At 39.6% G+C, this 12,016-nt stretch overlaps 1 protein-coding gene across 1 annotated transcript in view; it reads right to left on the bottom strand.

Annotated features, from left to right (window-relative positions):
* The window catches only part of SPAG16 (sperm associated antigen 16), a 342,338-nt gene that overhangs the window by 171,429 nt on the left and 158,893 nt on the right, over positions 1-12,016 (bottom strand). The window contains exon 10 of the mRNA XM_057389798.1: positions 11,691-11,834. Coding sequence (XP_057245781.1) covers positions 11,691-11,834 — 144 coding nt within the window. The remainder of the gene's footprint in view (positions 1-11,690; positions 11,835-12,016) is intronic.

Below are 12,016 nucleotides of genomic sequence, written 5' to 3'. Positions count from 1 at the left end.
ATAGATGAACTTTGAGATAACAAATTCATATCATTTATTAACAAGTTTCAATTTAGCAAGTCCTCCATCCTTTAAATAATTTTTTCTTTCTGAACTCAGTACTGGTACCAGAAGCTGCCGTGTGTCACCACACACACACACACAGAAATCCTGTTTCACCAGGTGCCTTTCTCACCGCTCTCTTCCTGTGCACAGATGTTCCTTTTCCCCAAGGTTTTGGCCCATTCTAAGCACAGCCTATACTACTACATGCAGGATCATTATAATGRTTTTTAGTCATTTTGTTAGAATGATATTTTTTTAGAATGATTTCCTGTTATTTTCCAGATTGCTCCAATGCACGTTACAAATAACACAGARTCTAGTCAGGCCTGCCCCATTCAAATCCAGTAGCTGAGCTTGGTACACCCCAAAAAATATTCAGTGTGGTCCCATTCTAGACCCTTTAATGTTCTAGCCCCCACTCAATATCATGGAATTAGAGGTGGTTAAATGAGAATCTAAAATAATTTAGGTGGCTGGTAGAAGGCAGTTTTAGCACAGGTAAAATTGTCTTTTAGGAGGCTTAGGAAGTGCATCAGGTAAGGAATGAAGATGAAAAGACAAAAGATAAACTAGTTAACATACTTGGAGAAWAGATGTAGCAAAATGTGTGTCAGCAAAACAGCAGGCACTATGCAATGCAGGGTTCTAGGCAAAAATTGGACAGCAACAAATTACCTTTTCATAATTATTTTGCATTTTTAAAAATGATGCTTTTTCTAAGAGCTTTTTGCCAGCGCATGTTCAATACCCCATAGCAAAATCAGACACCTATTTAGCAAGAGGAAGGAGCATCCTGGGCTCCAGTTTGAAACAGAGAGGTTGTGGGAGTCTGGCTTGTGATATCGCCAACAATTATGAAGGCTGCTTATGCTGAAGGCAAACACTGTTCCTGGGTCCAGTTGTGACACCATTCTGTAGGCTACTGCCAAGTAAATTTTCTTCCATTAACTTCATGAGAAATAACTATTTCACCTGAAATCAAATATAATGAGTAAACATAGCAAAACTACCCTATCTTCCAGAAATGAGATCTATTCTGTGCCATTCCAACAGTTCCTCTCAAACAATACAGTGTAAGTTAGAGTCTTTCTATACACTGTTAAWTTTTTAAAATACTGAATTTAGGCAACATAAAATGGTGCATAGTACCAATCAATATCCATGGCATACATTAAACAGTGTGCCATTACAGTGTGATACTTCATCTCAACACCCATCCCATCCAGTTGGGTCATTTTTCCTCCATTGGAATGACTCCAAATCCTCAAATCTTAATGAAAGGCTGTTGAAGTAGGGAAAAAATGTAGTTTGGAAGGAGTTCAGATACATGAATTCCATGTACAGAACAGATTTATGACCTATATTAACAGCAATAATCCTATGTCTCAGTTCCTCTGAAATGCAAAGTTGTGGATCAGTTGTTTTAAATCCATTATCAACCCCCAACGGTGGTCCAGTGATGTCTAATCATAATCAATAGCCAGTRATGAACCACAGTCATTAATCCCATTTGCATGTTTGTACAGAGCATCATTTTTAAGCTGCATATTCATATGCAGAGAGAGTTCAGTGAGTGCACAGAGATTTCACAGCCGGTGGAAAGTTCTGCAAGGGATTTGAACATTCCCAGGCCCCTGGAAGGATATTTAACTCGCACTGTGTAATGATCCTGACAGTGAAGGCCAAGCAAACACACAGGACAGCTCAAGAGCCCAGTGTTTGTATTTGGGGCAAGCGATGATCTCACTGAGCCATGCCCTGGGGATACAGGGACACAGCTCGAGGGCAGGGAGTGAGTTAATGGAGACAGTGATCGATAACAATCTAACTCCAAGAGTGGAGGAGGAATGGAAATGCTGCACATGAGCAGAATCCCGGGCTGGTACAAGAGAAAGTAGCATAGCAAAGTGAATAGTGAATATAACCTCCCACCCCTTCAGTGAAAGGCTTTGCATGAAAGCTGAACTTTCACCCTTGAGGCCATGCAGCCTGACTGCTCAAGAGAGGGGGGGACACCAGAAAACCCTTCAAACCAATACCTCTCAAAGGTGATCTAAACCATGGACACAAACACTGTGGCCCTCTGTTGCCCATTTGTTTTATGTACACACTACTCAAGTGCAAAGAAAACAACTACTGCAAACAAAGAACTTGTTTCCACATCCCTCAGCAGTCAAACAAGTTCTGATGCTCATTCCCAGTCGGGCAACTCCTCCTGCTACCTGTGCTGCTGCAAGTGTTCTGTATCTGGACTTCCCCAAATTACTGCAGAGACACAGTTTAGGAGAAACACAGAAACACAATAAATAACTGCAATTCATACCTGGAGTTTGTGTTCCAGRCAAAATCTTGTAAACACTCTAAATATTTGGGGGTTATTTCCAATTCAAACATCTCAGATATTGCCTCAATTGAATTGCCATTCTCMAGTCAACTCTAACACTAATGTTTGTGATTTTAACAGCTGCACTTTAGGAAAGGCTCATTTTAACAATATAACAAACACGGATATCTCCTTAGCCACTCCACTAGAACCCTTGCAGCAGACTTAAGGGAAAATACAATTGGCTTTATTGCACAGACGAAAGCAATAATGAACCGAGGATGTTAAAGGCATCAAGATTATAATTGCACTCAGAGAAACATAACACAAGAGATTCTATTAAGAGAGATGTTTTGACGTGTATAATGACTCTGAACAGAGTGAAAGCAACACGTTCAGGATCAGAGCAGTGAACTGAGACTACCCAGCCCCGGAGAGATCGCAGCTCCTCTGCAACTCCAGCTCCCCAGCTCAAAATGCTGATGAAGCCAGAAGAAAGCCTRAACTACTCAAAATCTGAACCCACCACAGTGAACAACAGTTTTTTTTCTCTCAGCGTAAATAAAGAATCAGCAAAATTGAACTGCTCCTGGTGACTCCCAGGCAGCTGCAGGAACTGAAAATCAGGAGGATGGGCAGGAAAAGAAACCAAGAACTCCGTGAAGAGCAGGCAAATTTCTGCAAAACTTTAACAGAACACMCTCTTGGCTTCACTGAAGCTGAACTAATAGGTTTAGAAATATCCCATTTTATTGATACTCTGTAAAGAGATTTCAACTGCATATTCCTCCACCCTTTCTCTATCAAAGTGGTTATCATATAGAAATTGCTTTCTTTCTTTCAAGTGAACACCAAATCTAATTACCCACACAGCTGATCAGAAAGTTTCCTTGCAATTCCTAAGTCAAAACGATCACATCAAAACAACTATTCTGAATAACTAAATAAACTTTTGTCAGAAAGAGAAAGATTAAACTTGACACTCGTTTTGTGAAATTGATAATCACAATGTCTTTTCAGCTAATATCAGATTGGTTTAAAGCTCCCAATAATAAATATGTCTGTTTTCAGGTCTAAAATTCACATAATGGGAGAATGTAGCACAGAAGACAATCACTTAAGAAAAATGAGACCATTTCTATGTAGGCAAAACATTCAGTATATTTGAAAACTTTGTACCTTATAGGTAAGCATAACATTAAAATGATAAATTAGGAAGCTAAGGTTATTAAATAATAAATGAAATAATACTACACAAAGACTAGCTAACTTTTTATMCCCATTAGGATTTCTAATGTATCCAAGGCCACACACTGTGAATATGAAGATTGAGGTCTTTTTTATAGAGCCTTTGAAGAGATKTTTTGCATCTGTGACAGAGAGGGAGCAAATTAATCAGCAGAAATGGCATTAGTTCATCAACAGGTTTTCAATCACTGATTTTGAAGTTCAGTGAGTGTGTAAAGCTGTAAAGCCACCCGTGAAAGCAACTACAGAGCACTTTCAGTGACGGGCAACGTTTCATCACAATGGATTCTCTTCCTGTAGTTATTTCAAATATATATTTGAATTGCTCAATAGGAGGACTGCTGTTTCTGCCAACCATTTCCTCTCTTTCCTCTCTCCAACTGGCCTCGGCACTTGTCTCTCCTGCTGCTTGCTGAATTATTGTAATGGARACATTATTAGTAAATCACTAACTTGGAGTGATTAGGATTTCTACCAACCAAGAAATACAAGCCAAAGGTAGTTTTTCATTAAAGCTTGGTCAYTCTGGATGAAAAGTGAAGCCTATTCAGTAACCACACTATGGAACCACACACTGTTTGCTTTCTAAAATCAATACCGTGATAGACTGTTCAGGTTCCATGCAATAGAAACATTTTTGGGTATTTCCATTGAAATAAATGAAAAAATGACTCCTTTAAAGCAGAGGTAACATCCTTGCAGAACACTAATGGCCTAAYTATGAATGTTTCTGAACGCAAACCTTCCCTGTGGCACGTGGGCTGCCACTACAACCACCTCACAGTCAAGAGATGAGAAGTACTGGGGTAAAAGAGACACCTGAAGATTTGGCAAAAAAGAAAATCTCCAGAAGTTTGGACATCTGCTGGRAAGCCTGGCCTGTGCAAAGAAATTCTCCTCAACTGGTCTAACAGAWAAAAGGGCAAATTCTGACCAACAAATCAGGATCTAAATCTGTAACAAAGTTACAGTTGTTATCAGCCCTTATTTTTCAAAAGCACATTGCAGAACTGAGCTCTCTAAAGAAAATTAAAATGAGATACAAACACTGTTTTTTCTTTTGTTGGAATAGATACTCACCAGTAGTTAACAGAGCTCTCTGAAATTAAAATATACTTTATGTATATATTTACATCTCTAAACCCCCAGAGAATAACCAACAGTTCCACATGCCAGAACAGATTAGTGTGGGTAGAAACATTTGGCTTGTGGGAGTGGGTGGAAGGGGAAAAATTTTAATCAAATCCATTACCTGGTTATCGATTTCTCTTTGCTGGACTGATCCTGTAGAATACTTATAAAGCCTCTGACATTGAGATGTTTGGCCAAATATATTGGAGTAGACTAAGCAAAAAGCTGAGCTTCTCATGTAATCTCTCATATTTCATTTATATGTAATTTATTCCTTTGTCCAGCAGAGGCTTTTTATTGATAAAAATAATGAGATTGAGAACCCCAAAGGAAATCTAATGCCCACCCAAACATGTTTGTGAGGTAAAAATAGTAGGCTTTGTCAGTTTGAGAGAGAATGATGTTATGTTAAGACTGTTTCCTTGTATAAAAAGTATGAAGCTTATTGAARATTTTGAAATAAATAAAGCTACTTTTGAAATTAAAATTTTGCTATACTTGAAAACATCAAGCACACAGTGAATACTRTACACTGGGGAACTGAATGAAAGACTTCTGAAATAGTTTTTTCCTTTCAGAACAAATGAATACAACTTTTTTTTCTTTTCACTCCTGTATTAGCTCAGTTTGATGAAACACCTTAACAGATGTCTCATCTGCTAAATATGATATCTTACATAAAGCCAGTTACATGACTGAAAATTAATTATGCCACTTGAAAGAAGTTTCTTACCACTGGCAAAATTAATATGTAATCTGGTAACTAAAGGCTTTATTGAACTATGCAGGAATTCAACATCCTCTAAAAATTTAAATCATTATGCCTTTTCATTAAATAATTGTTCAAAAGTCCYAAGTAGAACGTACAGACTACCTCACATTTCTTTAATAGCTATCAATAGTAGTAAAAGGATAAATAAAACCCATCTGTTTCTGCAGTGAGACCTGAATTCRTTTTTAAAGACTATTTCAAGGCACAAATCAAAATAATTTTATTCCACTGATAGCCAGCAGAGACCTCTGTGATTAACATGAGTCTTACAACTCTTTTTTATGTCAATGCTTAGAGTGGAGTTGGTGGCTTTCAAGTCTCAGCCTTGTTTAATGTATAATGTGGATCTCAGCATTTACAACTCCAAAATCAGAAAAAAAGTGTTCAGTAGCTCACAGTCCAGACCTTTTATTCCTAGTAACCTCCCAGTCCTTTCCCAGGGAGGACCCTCAGTCTGGCTGGCTCAGGGGCCAGGCAGGAGGGTGAAGGCTGACATTCCCCWCCTCCTTGTCCCTGGAGCAGCTCCCTGAGCAGCCTCATCCACCAAGGTGAGTTCTGCCTTGCTGCCAAAAGGTCTCTGGTAAGAAAGAGCCTGCAGTAGCATAGKCAAATCCCACTGCTTAATGTTAAATTACAGTTTCCATGCAGACAAATGCTGCTGCATTTCACTAAAACAAACAAACATTAGATTGTAGCAACAATCTATTCTCTAGATCCTGGAATCGTAACTTCAGCAGTGACTGTTTGTTCTGTGAGTCCCCCTAGTTTCACCAAATAACTACAGCATCAAATCTTGGAAGCCAGTACATTAAACAAAGTGGCATAACAGATAATTCCTGTTTCGTCTCATGGAAATAAAAATGAATCCACAACTGGCATTGGGAATTATCAAAGTACAAGGAGAAATATATTTGATGTTAGTAGAAATTCTTAAATTTTCTTGTTACTGTGACTAAAGAACCTACTCTTCTCAGTATGTCATCAATTGCTTTTCATTTGCTGAGGCTTTGTGGGCCCTGTACCATCTTAGTTATTTWAAAARATATTATTTCAAATTAGTAACTAAGAAGAAAGCAGACTTTTATCTCCAGTATCAGATTCTGTGTGACTCTATATATACCCTGCAGCTGTTTCTCACCACACACTGATACCTGTAGATATAATGATTGTCAAGAAGATTGGTGTGGATTGATGCACCAGCAGTGCCCAGGACTGGGACCCTCCTCAGCAGCGCAGTCTGCARGGAGCCAGGAGCAGCAGAGCGGGGAGATGAATCAAGAAGCACCCCTTGTAATTCACCTTGATAATCAAAGCACTGCAGGCTCTCAAACTACAAAAGCATGTCCACTGTGAAATTCTGCAGTGGTGCCTGGACCTGCCAAGCTGTCAAGGGTGATTTTTGCTCCTTAGTGTTTCCCTCCTTCTCCAAGCGCAGAGTCCTGTGAGAGGCAGTGAACAAGAGCAGTGTCAGCCTGTGCCAGTTGCCTCAGAACATCTGAGCCTGGCTGCATCAAACCCAGCTGCCTCTCCTTTCTGGGAGTGCCTTCCCTCTTGAATTTTGCCTCTTGCTCCCATCATTCCTCAGAGATTTCTCCACACTCTGCTTCCCTTCCTTGGTTACTGTTTTGCCAGGCTTTGCAATCTATCCTTTTTTCCACACAGTCATCTCTGGATAGCTTCTTCGCAAATGATAAGATTAAAAAAAAAGGTTAAAATAATGTAAAAAAATAAAATTAGGGACTTACCTGAGTAAGAATTCACTTCAGTTTTAAAGTTTATTCTGAATTCAATTCTGCTCAGGAACTTGCTTTTAAAAAAGATTTTATAAAAACTTTTCTATGAGTTTTTATATGAGCAAATTACTTCTACTCTGATAGAGTCTTACATATTCAATTTCATGTTTATGAGTCACTGCKCTTGAAAATTTTGAGCAAATATCATTATCCTGGTCCCTTTCCCCCACTCTGGATTGTCAGCAACATTTTGGACTTGGTCTTGAGAGACCACCACAGTGCTCAGTCACCCACAGCCTGCTGTCATGTGCTACAGAATTCCCCTAAAATCTTCTTGTGTGAATTCAAGCCCACCTGGAGTTGCCAGGCCCTCCACAACCCATTCAATCCCTCTCCAATGCCTCACATCCATTAACATATTCTGCTTATTCTCTAAGGGTTGTCTTTCTCCTCTATCCATGCACAGATTTTCATCTGAGTAACGTCACCTCCTTCAGCTTCGAGAAATACAGCCCAGAGCTTCCTCTGCTCTGGAAGAACATGGATTGTTCTTTCAGCCCAGCACCTCATCTTTCTCTTGTATCCCCTCACTRGCACCTTTTTCTAAGGTACCAAATATTACCTGCCCTTATTTGCACATTTGATGCATGAATGCACTTATCCTACMTTTTCTTGATTTCTTTTATTAATTAGTGAGGAGGCAATCTCTGTCTCCAGATTTTCCAGWAGCAACAGAACTTTTAGAAAATCCACACAGTTAAAGATAATTGCTGTAACAAATTTCATGTAATAATAGCTGGATAACAGTTTTGATATCTTTCTTCAGTAACTGTGAGAGTTGCAAYAGCAACTGTYCCCCTTTCTTAGGGGAACAGGACAYTACAAAGGCGTTGACAATCTGACAACTTCCAGTGCAAGTTTTAAATAGCTTTGAGAACTTACAGTTTGTGCATCTCTTCAATTCAGAAATTCATTGTATTCCACAGAACCAGACAATGTTTGCGTGAAAAGGGCTACAAACATTTTACAAGAGTTGACTCGATTAATATTTATGAATATATTAAGAACATTACATATTGTACCAGCCCACATGCAGGGCAAGAATACARTATTTTACTGTTCACTGGGATTTTATCAGACATGAACACACACCTCTGCTATGCTGCAGAGCTTGATTCTTTAGCCACCCAGGAAGGTCGGTAACAAAGATAAATAAATCTAATACATGCCATGAAATATCTTAGTGTAATTACAGTATGGTCCTTAAAGGTACAGCTTTAACATACTCAGCTTATTCTGGAAACTGGCAGTAGATGCAGATTTTTGTGTGCTGTTTCAAATATTCGAGTCACCTGGCACCCACAGGTGCACTGCACAGCTCTTTCCCAGCTCTCCAGATTCTTACCACGAAGCCTCTGTGTATGAYTATGACAGGAGACATTCTGACTCCCTCATTCCTTCACATCTAGGAAAGGCAAGCTGAAAATATTTAATATTTCAGCAGTGACAGGAGCTTGAAACAGCTAATTCATCTGCAAAGCAGTGTTCAGCCAGACCAGAGTAAAAACATTGTTTGTTTTTGAAGTCTGACCAGGTGCCAGCTGAGTTTCAAAGAAGGAAGAACTGTTCTCCTCCCTCCTCCCAGCTACCCCACACTGCAGATGACAGCACCTGTTTGAAGTTTTACTTTTATTTTAAAAGCTTAAGGCAATGTTTTACTCTCAGATCCACAGGGAGCTGTTCTGCTCTCCTCAATGCACAAAGGCAGGCTGCTGCCCTTCATCTCCTGTCCTGGGAGCCACTGCAGGGAGAACACGTGGGCCACCCAGACTGTTCGTGCYGACCCAGGAGCAAGACGGCGGCAGCCTTGGAGCCTCAGCACACTCTCACCCCACCCTGCTTTGATCACAAGTGAAAGAGAGGTGGTTTCCAGCAAAAAATCACTGTGGAGTGAAGCACATTGTCACTGAGCAGGGAAAAATAGACTCCTCTGTCCAACAACTCTTTGCCCCTGAGGCTCAGTGATGATGCTGAAGGACACTGTGGTACATCAGTCCTGGGAAAGCTCCAAAGGACAATCCTCCTCTCTGTCACATCTGGTTCAGAGCCTAAAACACACCTTTACCTTGTTATTGCCACTGCCTAGAATCRCATTCTCCCATGGCTCTGGGAGACACTGGGGATTTRTAAACCMAACAACACTTTAGCTTCAAGTTTASAGATCTTCCCAGCTRTCAGCGAGACTGGCAACCACTCTTTACAYGGTGTTGGCACAGACACAACCATGAGAAAGACCCTTGCTCAAATAATACTCTGTGAGCACATAAAAAACCAGATTTTAAGTCATGTGTATGTGCAGAAGTTTCAGTTAAATGCACGTCACTGCTCCAGATTTGTTTTTTCCTCAAATCATCAGTGCCTGGGTGTCAGGGTGGGGTCATTGCATGGTGCTGKACCAAGATGATCTGACAGCACTCACATGTGGCTGCACACAGAACACGGAAATAGAGATTGTTCTAAACCTGATTGCACAGATAGAGGAGAACACAGAGGAGAAGTGGTCTCACAGAAGACCAAAAGGAAGGACTGCAGAACTCTGGAAGTTCTATCCAGATCACATTTTAGTAGCCCAAAGGCATAAAAATATTTTTYKTTTCCACTTTTGGATAAATATTTTTGGTTTATCCAAAACTAGAGGTTATCTACATTTGATTCCAGAAAAAAAAAATCTATTAGAACTCTTCATTTTTACTTAATTGGTTTTACTTCTGGAAAAAAACAGATATATACAAGTTTCTTATCAAAAAATAAAAAAAAAGGAAAAAAAAGAGGATGATTAAATGTATTCTGCCACATTATACATTTTATGCAGTAACAGAAGACAATATTTTAACAGCACTGYTTTTGAATCACTCCAGAGCATTCAGCAGGAGTCAATTTATACTGCAAGAGAATAATGATGTACCTCAACTCATTTTAATTTCAATAATTGAATGAGAAATAGGAAAGCCTATTGAAAGGACTGTATTCTGGTCAAAGACTAATGAGAAAATAGTTTTGAGTCTCTGAGTCAGCGGGTGTCATGGTAACAATGCATTATCAAAATCTGATTAGTATGCCCAGCAGCTTTATAAATGATAACATGCTCTTCTAATTGTATTTCCCTTTCTTCCCCCATGCTAAGTTTTATATTCACAACAGGTAAGAAGCAAAGGCAGCATTCTGTTTATCTGCAAGTTTAAACCATGTCCAGCACTCACAACTCTGAAATCTGTCACTCARTAATAGACAAATGYTCCTACCMCCTTAAAACAAGAGGCTGAGCCTTCCATTTCTCTCCTCCGGTATGATATGCAATTATTTATGTTAMATATTATCTTCTTCTTTTAAATGTAATTATTTCTAAGGACACAGATGTGAAAAAGAGAGCACTATGATACACAAGCATCGTAAGAAAAAGCCCTTTTTTCACAGGAGAAAGTGATGCAAGCAGAGAGTAAGTGCATGYTCAATTCATCCCGGAAAATGTGACTCCTTATTCTCGAGATTTTGAAAAAAAAGAGGGGATTTTCTTGTGTTTAGAGGATTGTGTGTGCCTTTGCTAGCTCATTACAAACTCAGAAATCAGGAGGAACCATGAAATTAAATAGGATACATTTCCTCCTCATGAAGAAGGGAGCTAATATTGCTTCATAAAATAAACACAATGAAAATACAAGGTTGAAGGCTTAATAATGCTCCTTTTATAACCGAGCCTCAGGTGAATAGCCTGGCAGACCTTTATTATATTAACAGTAAAGAACTCTATTTAAACTGCTGCCTCACAAATCTGATGCAAAGTAATTTCAACATATAGAAACTCAGCCTTATCACATGGATTTTAGTTTCGAGAGTAAAATGGTGYCCTATTTTTCAACAGAACGACCAAAAAATCTAATTCATGTTTGCCCTATTTCCGTGACCCTTGTAACTTAAATATTTAATTTTTATTTTCAGTGCTCACTTTCATTTATTAATTCAGCTTCAAATCCATATGATGAAAGAGCAGGAGAGCTCATATTCTTATTCTCTAGGTAAATTCCAATATTCTTAGTCATATGACAAATAATGCCTAATACAAGAAATCAACTTTTCAGTATTATTAATAATSGGACTGTGTTTGCCATAGTGCACGAACAGGGAGAAAATTAATACAGCAAGACCTAAAAAGCTTATTACTCCTTGTTATGTGCACAGGCACAGAGTTCAAGATGTACAAAATATTAACAGCAATCAATCTTAAGTCAACACTGAAAGTCAGAGGAACATTTTACCTCCACGTTTGGGAATTCTGCAGAGAGCATGGGGCCCCCTGAGAACAGAGAGGCAGCAAAGCAGGGCAGAGAATGCAGGGGCTCCAAAAGGGACCATGGCCACTTCAGGGACTCTGGGCACTGACCTGGGCCTGAAGCAGCAGCCTGAGAGCCARTCTGTGTGACCTTCCCCTGTCAGGAGGATGTTTCCATCAGGGAAGGCCCACGTCTTCCACAGGCGGTCATCACCACCAGTGAGCACGATGTCTTGCCGGGGGTGTAAAGCCAAGCTGCAGGAGAAAAGAAAGRCAGGTTATGTTCTGCACCAGATCCATTTTATAGTGAATACATAAGATCTGTTGGGCAACAGCCCATGAGTGTGAGCACTGGTGCTTTCTGAGCTCGTGAGAATTCAAAATATGYGCTGTGGAGATGAGCTGCTTCTGCTGCTTCAGAAAACAGACCAGGACTG

Source organism: Malurus melanocephalus, unplaced genomic scaffold, assembly GCF_030028575.1.
Source record: "Malurus melanocephalus ecotype Western Australia unplaced genomic scaffold, MMel_1.1 scaffold_20, whole genome shotgun sequence".
Taxonomy (NCBI): Eukaryota; Metazoa; Chordata; class Aves; order Passeriformes; family Maluridae; genus Malurus; species Malurus melanocephalus.
This window is presented reverse-complemented; position numbering and strand designations above follow the sequence as displayed.